At 37.7% G+C, this 19164-nt stretch overlaps 2 protein-coding genes across 3 annotated transcripts; one reads left to right on the top strand and one right to left on the bottom strand.

Annotated features, from left to right (window-relative positions):
• Positions 1 to 273: 273 nt before the first annotated feature.
• pagr1 (PAXIP1 associated glutamate rich protein 1) lies at positions 274 to 3392 on the top strand. Of its 2 annotated transcripts, none has more exons than XM_014473138.2 (5): positions 274 to 459; positions 713 to 892; positions 1619 to 1955; positions 2851 to 2939; positions 3026 to 3392. In XM_014473138.2, exons 2-5 carry the CDS (start codon positions 721 to 723, stop codon positions 3259 to 3261), a joined length of 834 nt encoding a protein of 277 aa, XP_014328624.1. In that variant the 5' UTR covers positions 274 to 459; positions 713 to 720; the 3' UTR covers positions 3262 to 3392. The 2 variants fall into 2 exon arrangements, with proteins under 2 accessions (XP_014328624.1, XP_005810668.1); XM_005810611.3 differs by having other exon boundaries at positions 710 to 892.
• Positions 3393 to 7239: 3847 nt separating this feature from the next.
• Positions 7240 to 17739, bottom strand: fam57b (family with sequence similarity 57 member B). The gene is made up of 7 exons (XM_023340338.1): positions 17334 to 17739; positions 13847 to 14050; positions 12423 to 12506; positions 12097 to 12322; positions 10668 to 10763; positions 9011 to 9120; positions 7240 to 7978 (listed from the first exon to the last, which is right to left on the bottom strand). The coding sequence occupies exons 2-7, from the start codon at positions 13969 to 13971 to the stop codon at positions 7711 to 7713; spliced, it is 909 nt and encodes a 302-aa protein (XP_023196106.1). The 5' UTR covers positions 13972 to 14050; positions 17334 to 17739; the 3' UTR covers positions 7240 to 7710.
• Between the last annotated feature and the right edge of the window lie 1425 nt (positions 17740 to 19164).

Below are 19164 nucleotides of genomic sequence, written 5' to 3'. Positions count from 1 at the left end.
TCATCCTTACTCCTCGTATTGTAAAAAAATAAATTGTGTGAAAAAATATATAGTTTTCAAAGTATCATAATAATAATTTAATTATATTCCTATTTGCTGAAAAAAAAATGCACGTAAAAATATATGTATAAATACCCGCGCTGTTTTCTGCGTACGGTACAGGAAGTGACGTCAAGCCTAGATCTCAATATAGTTCACAATAGCCATTTTTTATGTGCGTGGACCATCCGTGTACTGTTAGATCTGCGGGATTTCTGTCATCCAACAGAACGAAGAAACTCGTCATTGACGGTTCCTCCAGCCAAAATGGCGCTATGTTTACGTCTCAGTTTAATCTTTTATTGCACTTAATAAAATTCATGGCGAGATGCGGTGATTTTATCGCTTAGAAAATAACCCGATGACCACTTTAGGTGTAATTTAAGCGATCCACGAAAGAAACCGAAATTAGATTTTCAGGTTTGTATATTATTTGATTGTTTTATGTGGAAACAGAGCTAGTGGACAGGCCTGATTGTAGCTAGCATGGAAAGTGTAGGATGAAAGTAAGTTTTGTGCTGAGTGTGTATGTTAAAACAAGAAGAAAACTTAAAGATGCACAAGCTGTTGAAAGCGAAAATTCAACTCTTACTATCTGACTGTTTTCTTGGTACCTTCCGTTTAAATGCTGTGCCAATAACGCAGATCTGTTGTTATAAACGTCCCCCAGCAGCATAAAGGATGCAAGCTGAAGCCACAGATTCTGCCCTCAGAGAGGGCATCGAGTCCTTGGGCGTGAAGGACTCCGAGAAACCGGCTGCAGACAAAGAGGAGGAGAGCACAGCTGAGCAACAAGACACAGAGATGACAGCTGCCACTGAGGAGGAAGACTCTGCTGCTAAGGATGAAGCAGGTAAAACTCATTTAGAAACAAAATATTCAGCATCTACACGTGATAGACTAACAAAACATAAGATCAAGATCTTAAAAGTATGGTGTGTATTTTATGTTAGACCCTACTGCCCTGTAACAGGATTTACATCCATCCATCCATTTTCTTCCACTTTATCCGGGGTTGGGTCGCAGGGGTAGCAGCTTCAGAAGGGAGGCCCAGACTTCCCTCTCCCCAGCCACTTGTTCCATCTCCTCAGGGGGAATCCCAAGGCGTTCCCAGGCCAGCTGAGAAACATAGTCTCTCCAGCATGTCCTGGTCTTTCCCGGGGCCTCCTCTCGGTGGAACGTGCCCAGAGCACCTCACCAGGGAGGCGTCCAGGAAGCATCCTGACCAGATGCCCGAGCTGCCTCAACTGGCTCCTCTCGACGTGAAGGAGCAGCGGCTCTACTCTGAGTCTCTCCCGGATGACTGAGCTTCTCACCCTATCTCTAAGGGAGAGCCCAGACACCCTGCGGAGAAAAGTCATTTTAAACATAGGTTGAAGGAGTATGAGCCTTCGCCAAAGTATAGACAGCATTTTAATAACAATTGAAGTCAACATAGTTACTTGACTGTGATATAAAGTGGCACTGGGTGCCTGGAAAATACACAATACTGCCCATTAAAGACAACAGGAGAAATAAGGATTTATATGAATATTATAAAAGTAATGTATTGTATTTATTCCATCTCTGATTTTCTCAGATGAGAACACAGATGCAGCAGAAGAGGAGATGCAGAAAGCTGAAAGTCAAGCGGTCACCATAGGGGACGCTGAGGACGGGAAGCAGGCTGTTGTGGCGGGCGACGACGACTGGGAGCTTCCGTACAGCGACGAGGAAATGGAGGACCCCAAAAACTGGATGCCTGCGCCGACTGAGATTAAAAGACTCTATGAGGTCCTAGCTAAAGGGGAGATGTTGGAGCTGAACTTTGTGCCCCTCCCCAGACGGCCTCCAACACCGGAACGCACCCCGACGCCTGAGAGGAACGACGAAGAAGAAGCAGAAAGGGAAAGGGAGAGGCTAGAGAGAGAGCGGAAGTTAGTACTGCCTCTGCTTCCTGTTACATCAGATGGGTTACTTCTTGTGGGGATGCAATCAATCAATTGTTGGGTAACGGTTTGTTAAATCAAAATTAGTAAAGATCAAGTAACTAATAACGACCGCTTAGATCATCTTTCAGTGTTGTAGTTTGGCCGCCATCCAGCAGAGGGCGCCGCTGGTCATCGTTAAGCAAGCAGATCCAAAGATGGCGGCCATTGACGAACGGATAATATAAGCGGTCCCAAAAAAAGAGTCCGGGGTGGGGATGCAAAATGCACTTTGTGCGATTCTGTTTTGAAATATAACGTCTTAAGAAGTTACTTAAGTTGTTTTAAAATATAAATATTCGACAAGCTGCTGAAACTATCACTTTAGTAGCGCTAATTTAGTTGAGCTGTATGGCGGAAGAAGTACTGGAAGTAAACTACTGATTCGATGACAGAAAAGCGAAGAGTATAACAGAAAAATTAAAACGGACACCAATAAATAGTTGATTTTGAGGGCTGTTGTGAGTTAAAGCACTTAATGAAGCGAAGTTTTAACATTCCTTCAAGAGTAATCACAGAAAGTACTCCTGTATAAATATCTCTGTTCATGGGGAATTAAGTGTTTCTCTTTTTCTTTTTCTATTCTACATCCAAGGGGTTCCTGTTTTATCATATTGTATAAACATGTCAAAGTTTAATAATGTGAGAAAACCTCAACTTTGTTTATTCAATCAATGTTTAATACAGCTAGCACAAAATAATATAAAATGTAGTTATGGTGTTTTTAAATTCAGCATTAGTTAAAATTTTGTCTTGAATGTTATGGAAAGATGGTCAGCAAGAGAATACTCAAGTTTTTAAGAAAATGGACGTTTATCAATTAAATGTTTTACTTTTTTTTTAGGCCTCCAACTCCAACTGAGTTCGACTTTGATGAGGAACAAATGCAAAGCACACCGAAAAACTCGTTCCTCAGCAGACGCAGAACACCAGGTGAAATAAAAAAAATCCATAGCAAAAACGAGAAAAACAAAGTCATTTGAGAAAATAACCAGTTTTACCCTTTTTTTCTCCTGTAGGATCTTCCGGCCGCTCCTCCGTAAAGCGAGAAGCTCGCCTGGACAAAGTGCTGTCGGACATGAAGCGTCACCGGAAAATCGAGGAGCACATTTTGCGCACGGGCCGAGACCTGTTCAAGAGCGAGAAGAAGCTGGAGGAGGCGCTCTCCCCGAACAGCCAGAAGGAACGAGAGAAGGAGAGGGAAAGAGACAGCAACCCCAACACCATCTTCTCCCCGAGACAGAGGAGATACTGACCGATTCACCGAGGAAGACTTGACCAAGAGCTTCTCCAGGCTCTCAGGAAACTGAATAATTTCTAATGTATAAATTTTTGTATGGGTTTTTTGTGTATTTTGTATGACAATAATAAACATTTTAAACTGTTTTCTGACTTATTGCAACCAGAATGAAGAATTCAGATGAATATTATATGTATTTTCCAGATGATTAAAATAATCTGGGCAGCCTGATTTGTAAAAACTGTGGGCCAACATAAATGGTCTTTGATTTGGGGTCATTTTCTTTTTGGTCAATCTGCAAATGAAAAGCAGCTCAGTAGAGTTACTAAGTAGCCATCTTTTTGTTTTATTCCAGCCAAATTTGCGCCTGTTCCCTTCACCTCGCCTGTACATCACACACATATAGACAGCTGTAAAAAAAATTAATGACGAAAGACCTTCTTTTAGTGTTGTAGTTTGGCCGCCATCCAGCAGAGGGCGTTACTAGTCATCAGCTGGAGCCGTTGATATAGAAGTAAAGATGGCGGCGATATTCGGAAACAGGAAAGAGTTACAGTCCAAACAGAGTCCGGCGTGGGATGAAAAATGAAATTTATGCTGTTCTGTCTTGAAACAAACACTCGGAAATCTCCCTAGGTTATTACATTAATAGTGTTCATTCAGCATCAAATCCTCATTCAGAAATTACTGATGTGTTACGAAAGATCAGAAAAATTAATTACGAAAACAATAGCTAGTCGCAGTCCTAGATTACACACATTTGAAACCTTATTTTAAGTTATTTGTTAGCATATTTTTTATGTAATTCTAACAGTGTATAAACAAGCTTAAGAGTTTAAGCTTTCTTATACAATGTGCCAATATTTTGTATCAGTTTAATCAACTGTCAGAATTGGTTACTAAAATAATCGCTAGTTGCGGACGTAAATTACATAAATTTGAAACCTTATCTAAAAAAGTAATTTCAATCAAGATTGATAAAAAAAATAATAATTTAATTGTTTGCATGTTGATGTATTTCTAATATTGTATTAAGAGATTAAATGAAAAATTGGCAGAATGTGGCAATTGTTTTTTTTTTTTACAAATGAATCATCTAAAAAATCGTTAGTTACAGCCCTACTAATGATCATCATACAGTATCTTAGGGGAGATTTACGGGATGTGTCAAAACAAAAGAAGAAGAAACGACTCCAGACAGGCTCAGGACAGAAAGAAGTATATTTTAGCTAAGTTTGAGTAACAATACAGCCTTCACATAAGGCTCAGAAGCATAGAGTATATGTATGCATAAATATGCATTCAAATCCACAAACCAAATAAATAAATAAATAATTACTTACAAATAAATAACAAGCATTTCTGGAATATACAGTACAGCAGTTGAAATGTTCCAATATTGAAGCAGTACCTTTATGGATCCATGGAACAGGGGGAATGGATATTCAGTGTTCGACATGCCAACAGGGGTCCCAACGCTTCGGCACAGCCCATCGTTTCACGCTTTGATTTGTGTGTTGTTTTTTTTCCTTTTTTTCTTAAAACCAATTCCCAGGACTCTGTAGCTGCATTACAGCAACATAAAGTGATAAAAGAAGCCAGTTTGTTCATAGGTGGTTCATGGAACCAGATGCTCAATGATCGGGGGGCATTCCACAAAGTCTGAAAAGATTTAAAAAAAACAAACATAAAAACCCAAAACAAACAGAATAAGGACAGATGTGCTGCGTGTCAGTCCCCGCGAGGTAACTCTCCATTCTTGTTTGCCTTCACACATAAAGTCTCCTGACTAAGATTTAAAAATACTGAAATCTCGTGAATCCCTTTGTGAAATAGTCCTGCCAAGCAAACGGATAATTTAAGATCAACAGCAGCACCGAACTTATAAAGACAAAAAAGAAGAAGAAGAAGCAGGAAGTGTGTATCTGTTTGTGGCAAAATGGGATTTAAATGTGACACCAGTGAATGGAATGACATTAAAACTACACGGAAACAAGAAGCACAGCTAAAACCTTTCTGAGACATTTGCACACATTAAACTGTAAAACCAACTGCTTCAAGCTTACTGATCAATAAATCTGTGTAATAATAATAATAATAATCAGGTGCTAAAATATGTGAGAACATATTAGGCCTGGTATAGTTAAACACGGAATTAGGACTATTACTCAGGTTTTGGAATAAAACAGATAAAAATTAAATAATTTTTTCTGATGAAAGTGATAAATTGATGCCAAGCATCAAATAAAACTGAACGGGGCCCAAAGCCGAACTTGATTTGGGGGCCCCGTTCCAGCCGAGCTTATCACCCACCAGCCAGAACTAATTTCACATCCCAAGCTTCAACAATTAAATTAATGTTTTCATGTTTGGCTCTAATATTTATCCTTTATCGCTTTTCGATATTTGAATAATTAATAACAGTAAATTAGTAGTGGTGATATTTGTTACTATTTTAAAGATGTCATTAACAATATATTCATTCTTGGTCAACAACACTGCAAATCTAAAGTTTTGACATCTATATTCAAGCACTCTTTGGGGCCCCCTGGTGGTTTGGAGGCACACTACCCTGCAGCTTCAAACCATTTAGATCAGGGTACATCTAAAGTATATTGGATGCATTATGTTTTAGCATTATGGCCATTGTAGACAGAAAAAAGGAGTACATTGCTGACAAAAAAATACAAAATTTTGAGATTAATTAGTCAGAAATTTTCACATTTTGGACATGTTTTGAGTTTTAAAAGTAAACAAAAATTAACTTTTTTGTTTGTTCTAGCAAATTAGTAACTTTGGCGGGTCAGATATTTCCTTCATTTCTCTAGAAAATTAAGAAAAGGAAATTAATCTCAAAATTTTAATTGTTTCTGGCAGAAATTTGCCTACTGTTGTTTTTTCATCTACAACAGTCGTAATAAGACCGTCGTAAAAATATGTAAGGACTAAAAATGGACGCCGGTGCTATAATGAAATAGATTTATTCCCTTTTCTTTGCAAATAAATTTCATGGTTGTAAAACTCCCAACAATTTTTATCCAAAACTTCCCATATTTTTTAACAAAAAAAACTTTGTTTTAATTGTAAACTTTTATATTTTAAGGTTAAGATGTTTTAGGTTGTTTGTTTTTTTTGCTAATATTAACTTAATTTAATTTTCAGTGCGTTTAAAAAAAACCTTAAATTCCAGAGTTCTACTTCTTTCCTCAGGATTTTGTGAAATTTTCCAAGAAAAAGAAAATTCTTTTTAATAGATGCAAAAACCTTCCATATTTTAAATTGGTCAATGGTTTTCTTTAAAAGTCTTTAAGTCATAATCTTTCTTCAGAATTTTCAAAGTGGGGACTTTATCAAATTTAGAAATTACAGTAAAAGTTTGTATTTCCTTGTTAAGTGATAAATTTTCTTTGATCTGGTTGAAAATGTAGAAATTTCTTTTTTAAAATAAATAATTTTCTTTAAAATGCCTGATTTTATTTTGGATTTAAAATGATAAGTTTTTTTTTGGGGGATAAGGATTTTTGTTTTTTAACATTTTGTTTGAATATTAAAGATGAATATTTCATAGCTATTACGACTTTATTGATGAATTAGTTTTAAACTTTATCTGAGCAGAGTTCCCATTCCATTTTTTCTCACTACAGCAGCGCTAACATGCAGCCAAATAAAAATAAATAAATAAAATGTAATATTTTCCTCCTTCACATAATACTGACATGGAAAAGACCGTTTTGCATCTGCTATGTACAACCGTCACATTTTGGTGTCTGACGGAAGCCTTTTTTCCATCTCAAAGACTAAACTAAAATCGCAAATGAACCTGGAAGAGTGTGGGGAGGTAAGGCAGCAGAATACAGTATAATGACGTATCTCCCTTTAAAGATGAGTCAGTCTGCAGGTTGGTTACATTTTGTTAGAGTGACAGTGACTACATAGAGGATACAGATAAACACTAACAAGTCAAAATACTGCTTAGCTGGGTTTTTTTTTTCCTTTTTTTTTTTTTTTTTTTTGAAGGTCTTCTTCGTTACTAAACTGAATCGGGCCTTTCATCTACAGCAAACATACTAACATACAATATAATACATTCCTATTTTCCTGCTCTTCCTATAATACGAGGCAGCGAGGACTGTATTTGATCTACATGAGGGGAAATGGCCACCTACACTTGCTAAATATCCAGGCAGGTTCCTCCCGGGTCAGTGCATGTTCCTATCCGTCACAGTGCTTGATGACATCTTAAATACTAAGGTGCCCTAAAGCTCCATTTGGTTCCTACAAACTACCAAGCTGAAGTACTTGAAGGTCAGCCACCACTTCGTTTTAGCCGTTTGCTGGCTCTGAAACACTTCAGCGTGATTTTAGAAGTTTAACTTTTTGCTCTCCTTCCTGTTTACATACTCATTGGTACATTCGCCTTCCTCCCCCCCACGCCGCCGCCGCTCCTCCTCCTGCCTCCTCCTCTCAGTGGGTGGTCAGCTCTGGCTCTGTCGAGCGCGCGCTGTAGCCGTTAGCGGGCTGAGGCAGCGCGTTGCCGTCCGCCGGGTGATCCTTGGCGTCGGCGGAAGGCGCGCGCGGCCGCTGGGAGCGCGACGCTCCGGTGAATAATCGCAGAGCGCCTCGGCAGATGAGGGAGAACCAGTAGAGCTGGGGCGCCATGAGCAGGGCGGCGCCGACATTACAGTGCCAGGGTACCGTCAGGGGAACCATGTGGAAGGGGATCGACGCATACCTGAATCCAAACGAGACAGACAGAAGCAGATCCTTAGCGTTCTGTTTTATTTTAAGATGCAAAACGCGGTCAGAAGAGCCTGAGATGAACTCATCATGGGCATGAACGGTCAGAAAGACTTTTGGCTTTTAATGTTTAGTCTTTATTATTCATTCACCAATTAGTGCACACAAACAAACACTACAGACTAAAACACAGAGGTATTGATTGACAAAAACACAAATTCAATTCTGATTTGAAGAGTTTGACGCTGCTGTGTATTGTTCCTCCAAGCCACAAGAGGGCGCCGAAGAGTTCTTACATGTAGAGGTAAAAACTTTAGATTTGCAGTGTTGTTGACCATGAACAAAAATACTCCAAAGGTTTGTGAAGGGAACAAACAGTCACAAAACTAAAAATTAAAAATAAACAAACAAAAACAAATAGGCACACATTAAAATGGATACATTTAAGACCAAATAGAAAAAACAAGTGAGGACAGAACAAAAATGGAGCTGTTGGGATTAGGACATATTTTTACTTTAAAATCTTGACAGTTATTTTCTGATATGCATCATTATTTTTCCTTTCTCTAATATTCCTTGTTTTGATTTATCCAACATATCACTTTTTTTACTCAAAATTCTGACTTTAATCTTATGAGACCAAAAGTCATAATTTTGGTCTCATAAAAATCCCAATCCTGTGATTCTGATTAAAGTGTGACTTCTGAAATTCAAATAATTTTTCTGAATTCTTAAAAAAAAAGAGTCAGAATTCTAAGATTAAAGTCAGAATCAGAGAAAAATCTCAAAGCTCTGAGATGAAAAGTCAGAATTTTTATTTTGTTTTCAGAGACCTTAATCCTCTTCCGTGGTTGTATGGCCTTGAAAATCGCTGGTCTAAATAAATGACTAGAATCTCCAGATCAGTGACCTTCATGCCAATGATGAGCCCGGTAAACTTCTGACTGCGATTTCAGATCAGGTAGCTGTGCAGGTTGGTGACCGCCAGCTCAGACGACAGAACGGAGAAGGAAAAAGAGAGACATACCTTCCATAGACGTAGTAGAGGTAAGGGAAGAGTAGGACTCGAAAGATGAAAAAAGTGACCAGCATAAGAGCCCCATTCACTTTGTGCAGCAGAGTGTGTTGCTGTTTGTACTGAGAGTGGGGAAAAAACACAGAGGGAGAAAGGAAATGCAAGAGGTACAAGCCGACAAGGTTAATAATCTGAATGTTATATCCGTCATTCTAACACTGTTAGGTTTTACTCTATTTGCTCAGAGTGATTATGGGATGGCAGGAGAGCACAAGGATATACAGTATATTTCTGGTCAGAAGCTGATTGGTTTCTAAAGGAGGAAAGTGGATTTTTTTAGTTTTTATAATTTTCTCACTTTAGCTGAATTTAGGTGTTTTCAAACCAAACATTTCTGTTTTGTTGTTTAGTGATAAAAAAGAATAGTCTGATGTAATATGGTGCTTTTAATACCAAATCTTTTTTCTGTGGTTTGATTTTGCACTGCCAGGGGGCGCTGTGGTTCTGCTACTGCAGGTTTTACTAATGTACCGTTGACCTAAACTACTGTGTTTTCGTTACGTCTGCAGGATTAAAGCAAAAATAATTTGTGTTTTTTACAGTTCCTATCAATTTTTTAGTGAAACTTGCAGACAATTCTTTTTTGTTCTTCACCTTTCTAATCCATTTGTAAAGTAAATATACAAAAGGTTGAAACAGAAAACATTTACAGCCCAAATGAGGAAGAAAAGACATTAATACCATTAATCCTAATAATGCCTCTTCAACAAAATGTTAAATGCCCTGCAATGTTTAGCACTTTAACTCCTTTTATGATTTTATTTGATGTAAAGCTTTTTGTTTGTAGTTTTGCTTGATTTCTGTAAAACATTTTCAACCGTATTTATGATCTTAAATGTCCTTAAAAGGGCCTTTTGTAGCAAAATGTATTGATAAAACGATGCATTAATCAGTTAAAATCTGATTAAATATGTCTGCATTTGATGAGTACTTTTAAAAATGTAATTAACACCCAAATCAACTTTGTTATTGTTAAACTGTCCAAATAGGTTATTTAGGGTTCTGTATTTATGCTTCTGTGGGAATTTTGACAGTTTTGTGTGAATTTGTTTAGCTTGACAATATTTTGCCTAAAACAATCTCAGTATTTGATTGAATTGGATGGCTTATTAAAGTATCGACTCTCAATCAGAAAATAAAAACAAAATAAAAGCCATTTTGTAAACTCAGAATGACAAAACCTCCAGCAGTGCAAAAACAAAAGAAAATAAAGACACAAAATAAATTTAATTAATCAAATGTATTGATTTTGCAAAATATTAAAAACAGCAACATGGTCCGAAAGCACCTAAATCATAAGCTGAATGCTTGGGTCTAATACCTCCGCTGGGCTATCCTCCAAACAGACACTGAAACATTGCAAACACATAAACACAAACCTGAACAGATGCAGATGTGTTGCAATTCATACAATGTGTATCCAAGCACACTGTCAGCAATTAAAGAGTGACATTTAACAGTCTGTCTAACAAGCTGCATGCTGGGAATGACCGGAAATATACGCTCTCCAATTAATTAAAAAAGAGAAATAAAAGTGTAAATTAAGATCTTTAATCAGTCCCATGCACATGCGATGATGATCTGAATTTGTCTCAACATCAAGACTCACCTGGATGAGTATTTTTCCTAAGCAGACGGATGGAGTGCTGAGCTCAGCCATGAACATTATGCCCTGGAAATAGTCGCCCTTTCCTTGTCGCCAAAACTGGAAAAACAAAACATTCAATACTTCAACAACAAATTCAATTACATTTAGAATATGTTGTTACTTGTTTTAGGGTAACAGCAATGGATGCAAAATTAATTAATGGTTAATTAGATTGAAATTAGTTCCGATTGATTAACTAATAATGTCCTCTTGAACCTTCTTTTAATGTTGTAGTTTGGCCGCCATCCAGCAGAGGGCGCCGCTGGTCATCCTGAAGCGGAGCCGTTGATACAAGATTAAAGATGGACGGGAAAGAAAAACGGTCCAAATAGATTTCGGATCGAGACGCAAAATGCACTTTATGCGGTTCTGTTTTGAAATATAAACACTCGACAAGCTGAATTTTGACCTTAATAGCGCTTTATTCAGCCAAGTTACATGACGGAGCAGCGTCAACTTCTCATTAAGAGGTTAATGATGTGCTACGAAGGCAGAAAGGTTTTATATACGTGTTTCATTAATGTCATCTTTTATTTCTCTATTCAGAAACGTGAGCGGTTCCTCTTTTGTTATATTTTATAAATGTCTCTAGGTTTAATAATGTGAAAAAACCACAGCCTGTATTTAATACAGCTGAAACAATGATAAAATATCATGATATTTTTTTACATTTAGAAACATTTAGCCTTCTATGTTGTGGAAAGACTTAATAAAAGAGAAAACTCAGATTTTTAAGAAAATGGCTGCTCAATTAATCAGTCGATTGATAAGATGAATCAACCTTAGATTAACTCATTAATAACTTGCATCCCTAGAAACAACATACATAAGAAAACTTAACTAAGAAAATGGCTGCTCAATTGATAGTACCGTAAGTGGATCAATGTGATCAACTTTGTATTAACTCATTCATCAATAACTTGCATCCCTGCCAGTTACTCAGTACTGAGTAACTGTAAATTACCAATCATTTAATATTTAAAAAATACATCATCAGATGGACCAAAATCTAAAGCTAAGTGGAAATGTTGGTATTTTAAGGATGAAAATGACAATAATTTATATAAGTAACATATCAGGCAAAATACATTTTTGCAAATCAGCTTTTTTCATTTCAATACATTTTAACAAAGACTACAGGTATGTCTCTGTCTCTGGTGAAATTTAGGTTAAAACATGTTTGTTTTTCATTCAGTGGGTAGAAAATCCAGAACTTCTACTCAAGTAAGAGCACAGAAACTTCATAATAAAATTACTAAAGTACAAGTAAAATTACTCCTAAAAGTACATTTTAAAAAAAAGTTATTAAAGTAAATGTAACTAGTTACTACCCATCTCTGCAGTTACATTTTTCCCCTGCGCAACATAAAGAGCGACATGTGACAGTTACCACAGACACGGGGAAGCAGACGGTGACCATGACAACGTGGTGCAGCACCATGAGGAACTCGCGACGCAGGTAACTCCTCACTGCTGAGCGCATGTGTTGGGGGGCCGCCAAGGCCTCCTCATGACCTTTCACCCGCAGCTTGTACCAGTAGCACATGAACATGGCGTAGATGTCGTAGACGAAATAGGGGACAGCAAACATGATGTAGGTGCTTGTGAGCCAGTGCCTGCGCAGACAGGAAGAGATTATGGTTTTTAAATCAAGGCAGTGATTTTATTTAAAGTTGATGACATGATATTATTATTATTATCAGCAGTACGACTTACTGGTCCTCAATTATGTCCTTACAGGAAGATGCAATGATGTAGCCAGCTGAAGAAGCCATGACTGCCTGAACTGATGATACCAACCTGAGTGTGAGATCGGAAAAACAAAAAATTAATCAGAAAACCTGTTTATTTTCCCCCCCATTTCTTTATGTTGTAACCAGGGCTGTAATAGTTTAGAGCACATGTCAAACTTGAGGTCCAGAGGCCAAATCTGGCCTGCCGTAGGTTTTTATCTGGCCCTCAAGACTCCAGATTACATCGATAAGTCTCCAGTTCTTCACAGATTCGCAAAATTCATCCAAAGTCAACAGATCCCCGCATTTTGTCTGATTTTACTGTTCATTTTTTCTCAAAATTGGCCCAAAACATTGAGTTTAAGTGACTGCTGCCTCAACCTTACTTGATGTCAAGTTATAGTCTGTGATCGATGCGGCGATTAATAAAAAAATAAAATAAAAATCACATTTAGCATCATACATACATTAGCACAAATATAAAACTTTCTTACAAATATATCTAAATTAGCACCACAAAATCTGTTATTTTGATTGCAAAAAAACATAAAAACAATCACCAAAATCTGGAGGGACTGACCAGTGTGAAAAGACGTTCAATATTATTTAATTTTAAGAAACACTTATTGAATGCTCAATACATTCTGGCACAACCGACCCTTTAAAAACATTCAGATTTTTGATTTGGCCCAAAATGAAAATGTGTTCAACAGCCTTGGTTTAAGGGTTTTTACTTTCCTTTTATTCTGTTGTGACCTTTTGTCTCAGTTAGTTTTATTTAGTTTGCTATGTTAGTATTCGTCAAGTATTGTTTAGCTTTCGTTGTAGCGTTAGTTTTTCAATACTTTGGTTAATTATTAGGTGCAGAATTAAAAAAACTTAAAGTATTAGATTGGGTTGGGTGCTGAATATTTAGCAGAAGATACCACTTTCAAATAATGTATTCAATTATTGTTCAACAGGAGCTGACTGGCATTATAAGCATAATTTGCTTTGAAACGATTGAGCAAACAATTTAGTCAATTTCAAAGAAAGAGTCACATCAGATCTTGATAACTCTAGAAGCTTTATTCTTATTAAAATGACTTTTTTCCTCTGAATTTTAAGACATTCTGGAAAAATTGCGTTTCTATTCTGACTGAATTCTCTTAGTTAAATAAAAAACCCAATAGCCTGGCCCTAATTCTCACAGAAAGGGATGATTGAAATAAAATCCACTTTTTAAAAATATTTTATCATTTGGAATAGTTTTTGGGTTTTTTTGGTTTTAAAAAACAATTCAACTTGGATCTGCAATGGAAAAATATATTTTATTTTTAACAGGCGCTAAGTGAAAGTAAACGTTCAGGAAGAACACTGTTACCACGTTACATATAAACGTGTTGGAAAGTTTTGCGGAAGTCCAACCTGGCCGATACGATGACCGCATCTCCTTCGCTCCATCTCAGTGCTGGGATGGACTTCAGGCATTGTTTGGACAGAAGGAAAAGGCCTGGAAAAAACACAGAGCCAGCAGCCAAGATGGTCAGCATGGTCCCTGGCGATCTGTCTTAGGAGGCAAGAAGTTCGGCAGACAATCTGGTCCTTGAGATCTGTCGCTCTCTGTCCTCTCTGAAAAACACACAGAGAAAATGAGAATTAACACCAATGGCTCACAAAAAAAACAAGTGTTTACAATTGGCTGCGCTCAAAAGATAAGAGAAAGGAACACGCTATCATAGTCCAACACACGTGGCTGTACGTTAAGCTAACCTCAGTGATGAGACGTTCAGGGACACACAGAAATAACGGTCTGCCTTATATTACCAAAATGATCATTTAATGGTTAAAAACATCAATATTCTGCAAGCGTTTTATATTTTTGGAGTAAATTGTGGCTACAACCAGGAGAAATCAGTGCTGCTGGTTTTCAGACAAGCCTAATTTACAGGGTTTTTTTCTTAGTTTAAATATTAAAGCATAATAAAACAGGTCCTGACATAAGTGGGTTCATACAAACAGACAAAACTTCCAATTTGTGGGAAATAGACAAATCCTAAGTACTGACAGTTTGTTAAAACATCTAAAAATATTGTTTTAAAAAAATACTGATTTTGAAATTGTGAAACATACTGAGCTAAGGGAATGTTAACCCTAATGTCTGATGTCTATTTATTTCTCATTTTGTACTATTTATTTCTTTATCTTTTTTATGTATGTATATGTATATTGTATATTATGTATATATACATAACCTGCATTTTAACTCGAGTCAAGCAAATCTCAATCTCGTTGTAATCTGTTGATGACAATGACAAATAAATCTTATCTTATCTCTAAGGACAGATTATTAATTATTCAGATATATTAAGTCTTTGTTAGGATATTGCAATTTAGCATTAGCCCAATACAACAAGAATAAAACTGAAGAACGGTTAACTTGAAATTCTGTTTCACCTAAAAACATCAAAACAGAACAACAGCTTGCAAGGTTACAAAATGAGGAGTAAAGACGTAAAAACGGCAAAGAAGAACAGTTAGACAAGGATTTTAAAAAATGTCACATTAGGAGCGTTTTTACAACTGGAAGCAGCTGATTACATCTCAAAAGCTCAAAGAACATCTGAACTACGACCCCAGAGTAGCTGAACAGGAGGTGTCGTGGATGCAGAACCATAAAATAATAATCATATAAAATAATAATCATACTCCAACATCTCTCTGCCCGGCTTTCTGACCAAAAACCCAATAAAGAGAAAAAGTAAATGAGGTGGATTAGCAGAGCTTGCCAACAACCGTTGGTGTCATCCAGGACAAGTTACTGAGGAATATCGTCTCGGCTGTGGAGATATTGAACTGTTAACTCTCATGAGACTGTCACACAGAAACAATCTTCAGTCAGAGGCCTCTTCAGATTGGTGGCAAGACTGACTGCTACTGGAGATCCTTCTTGCCCACATCACCATCCAAAATGACACTTTGAAGAAACTTGGATGAGTTTGTCCCTTTGGGATAAATAAAGTATTTTTAGACTTAATCCCAAACTAGATGGTTTAAAAATGGACGAAATTATGTATTCTGACATAATCCCAAACGTATCTAAACTGGTTTTCAGTTAAACAGGATATTACAAGGCTTCTTGAATGGGTCTCACCTTACGAGTACTGAAAACTTGTGGACTGTTATCAGTCCACAAGTCCACAATCCACAATCAGAATATGAATCAGAATCATATTCTGATTCTGCAAATCAGAATATGCATTATTGGCCAAGATAGTGAGTACAAACAGGGAATGTGCTTGTGCTTATTTTGCCAGGTCACTGCCAAAAAACCAATCAAGTTGAATAAACTCTACCCTGTGTGCCAAGAAGAGAGGCAGAATATTACACCAAACGCTTGCTGGTTGCTGCAAAAGGCGTGTGGGTGAGGTCTAACTTGTTAAAAGTCTTAGAACCAAATAACAGAGTTGAATGTATGTAAACCAGAGAAGAAGAAAAAGGTATGGAGGACTATCAGCCCAGCATTAGCATTCTGTAAACTGCCACTGGTTTTCCTGACGAGATTAAAAAAAAGCATGAAGTAAGATTTTCATATCAAGACAATAGAGCAAAGATGTTTTGCAAAAAACAGTATCGAACAAAAGTTATCACATCTCTCAATATTTAGAAAACAATAAAGAGCTGCAAAAAAATTTTTTTTTTTCTGATGCAAACATTTTTCCTTCAGTTTTTTCCTCCCTCTAATTGAAGAAAACTTTCAGCTTTTAATGTTAGTAAAATGTTCTACAGTTAAAGTAAATTTATACATTCAAATACATAAATTAATGTCAACAATTATTAATTTATGTTGAATCCTGACCTAAACTTTAGTATGCTTAAATGCTTTTTTCTTTTTATTGACCAAAAATCAACAGAATTTGAAGTAAAAACAGTAGTTTCACCTATAAGAATAATAATACAGTGGCTCAGTGACATGGATGTAAAATAATAAAGTCTCTGCGTCTTCCTCCATCGTCCGCCTGATGCTATGGGGAGCATTTACCAGCTTCCTATCCACCCCATTACAAATATTGCAGTTTGCTTACACTACACTGGCTGACTCATTAAAAAAGAAAAAGTTCAAGTCCATTAGCAAAATGCGCAATGCGCTATTTTTTTTTTTTTAAATCGTCGAAAAATATTGACATTAGATGAGAGAGCTGGAGCTCATTGTTCCTGCAGGAAAAACGTTAGTTAGTGTCACCTGTCTGTCTGGGAGGTGAAGCTTTATCACAAACTAAAAATGGTATCACGTTAACGTGCGTCGGGAATAACTAGATTTTTATTTTTAATATATTTTATGGGTGGGGGAGCTAATGAAGTAAACTGGGAGAATAAAAAAAGGCGGATAAAAACTCATGGAGTTGCGCTAACTTAGCTGAGCGCTGCTTGTTCTTTTTAAACACATTGACCAGCTAGTGAGGCTAACCTGCGCCAGCAGGATACAAACAAGTCAGCAACAAATTAATTCAATAAGAAACATTGACATTTTATTGACCATGTCAGAAAGCATGCTCCCTCATCAACATAACGAACCGGTTAACATTAAAATGACCGACTGTCTGCGCTGTTGAATCAGCTGCTAACAATGACGATGCTACGACCGTTAGCGATTAGCCGAGTTAGCTATGATGTTTTTGGGGGACACATTATTAATGCAAGCACAGCGGAGGTTGCTTTAATAAAAAATAACTCATAAATCCAATTTAATCTCTTTTAATGTTTGTGGCCATTTAATTACAGATTATATCCTGGCGTTTAAATGTTCTTTATTAGCTTGTTTGTTTGTAGCAGCCAGCTGCCGCAGTTAAGCCAATAACCCTAGCTAGCACGTCGGGAGTTTTGAGCATGTTCTGAATAAATATGAAACATTTACACAGCGGCTCTGCAGAGTCCAGTCAGCGTCCAGCCGAAGGTCGTGTCCTGCGGGAAGCGTTTAAAGATATCCCAGGGGTCTCGGCCTCGATGCTCCGCATGTTTTATGTGGCCGCTTGAATGTTTGAAGGGTAGCGGCGAGCTAACGCGAGCTAGCAGCAACTTTGATCAAAAATCTCCGTGAGGTTGGCCCGATGGCAACTGATGCGGGAACCAGGCGGCGCAAACACTCAGCGTTATCTAACGGAAACGCGTTAAACCCGACTTAAAGAGGAAGCTGCGCTCTGTATGGTTAGCGGATGCTGTCGCTATGTCATCCCCTCTCCGTCTCGCCACATCACACCAGAGATGCTGCTGCTGCTGCCTCAGCCTCCCAGATGCAGCGTTGACTCAACACTGCTGCGCCAGCAGCCAGTTCCTACAGGTCTATGACGAGAAACGTGCACCAGTCACACATATGCGCTTTTATGTAGGAACCAAGAGACATGTTGAATGGACTGGAGGCATAATCTGTTTACAAAATTCAATTTGTTCCCAGAGAACAACATCTGTTTACAAAGGAAGCAGTTAGGCATTATATTCGGCCACAAATAACCCTGTTATTGGTTTTTGTTTTTTTATTATGTAAGCATGTGTTTAACAGGAAGTTTTACACAATTTCTTGTGCTTGAAGCGTTTATAAACGCTACTGTGCTTTCCACTCCCTGGACTACAGCTGTGCCTGTGATTATTCAGACGATTCAGACGATTAGTCGAGTAACTGGATTAGAAAAAATGCTTTTCATTTAACCATTTAAGCCTTTTTGTACAATATTTGAAAATTAATTAAAATGTGCATGTGAAAACATAATTCAGCTCTTTTTTTAAATGAAAAAAAAAACATTTTAATGCAAGAATACATAGTTCTCATGTGACGTTACACTTCTGGGAACTTTGTAGTTTACAGCCATCTTGGTAGGTATCTGTATCTGTCATGACAGTTGCTATGGAATTGCTATGACAAGAATAAACAAGCCAAAAGCTTAGAACTACTGTAGCTCTCAACTCATTCCTATGTAATTAATAAACAACATAAGTACATCATAATTACTCAATCACAGTTCTGAGTGCTCTAGTTTCTTTTTGTTGGTCTCAAAGCTTTGAGCTGCGCTTGCCTACCAAGATGGCGGTTCAGTGGCACGGATCACTTCCAGTTCAGACTTGTGGGAACTATAGTCCTTTTTGCACGGCAGGGTCCGACCTGGCCCAGCCCGGCTCCGTTCGACCCGGTCCTATTGGCGCTAAGGCCCTGGTAGTTTTGCATTGAGCAGGATATATCACATAAATCCAATTCTTGCTAAAGCTACCAGGTTATCTCCCCAGCGACTGCAGACAGTTTCCTTCTTGGATCTCCCATCCCATGCGAGGAAGCTGAGGGAAACATTTACCACAGCTTTACATTTAACGAAGAAAAAAAAATCTCAACTGAATGTACCGCTGGCAGGCGGGATTCCCGGCTGGACCGACGGCAGATGCGGAAATCCCGACTTCTGATCGGTTCAATTGGAGAAATGTTATTTACATTTAACATTAAAATCTTTGGCTGAAGATGCGATTGCAATCCCAGTGCAGGGTAAGAATAGATTATGACGGGAATTTATTGATGCAGCATATTGAAATGACAGCCATCAAGAAAGTCTATTGCTCCTCTGATCCAGAGATCTGGTCTTTGTCCCGCCCCCGCAACCAATGAACCAATCAGCAGCCACAGCTCCAGGGAGCGGGGTGGTACCGGCAGGAAGTGCTCATGCAAAAACGATTAAGTATATTATTCCTTAAGCGTACACTTGTCT

This window comes from Xiphophorus maculatus, chromosome 10 (genome assembly GCF_002775205.1).
Source record: "Xiphophorus maculatus strain JP 163 A chromosome 10, X_maculatus-5.0-male, whole genome shotgun sequence".
In the NCBI taxonomy this organism is placed as follows: domain Eukaryota; kingdom Metazoa; phylum Chordata; class Actinopteri; order Cyprinodontiformes; family Poeciliidae; genus Xiphophorus; species Xiphophorus maculatus.
This window is presented reverse-complemented; position numbering and strand designations above follow the sequence as displayed.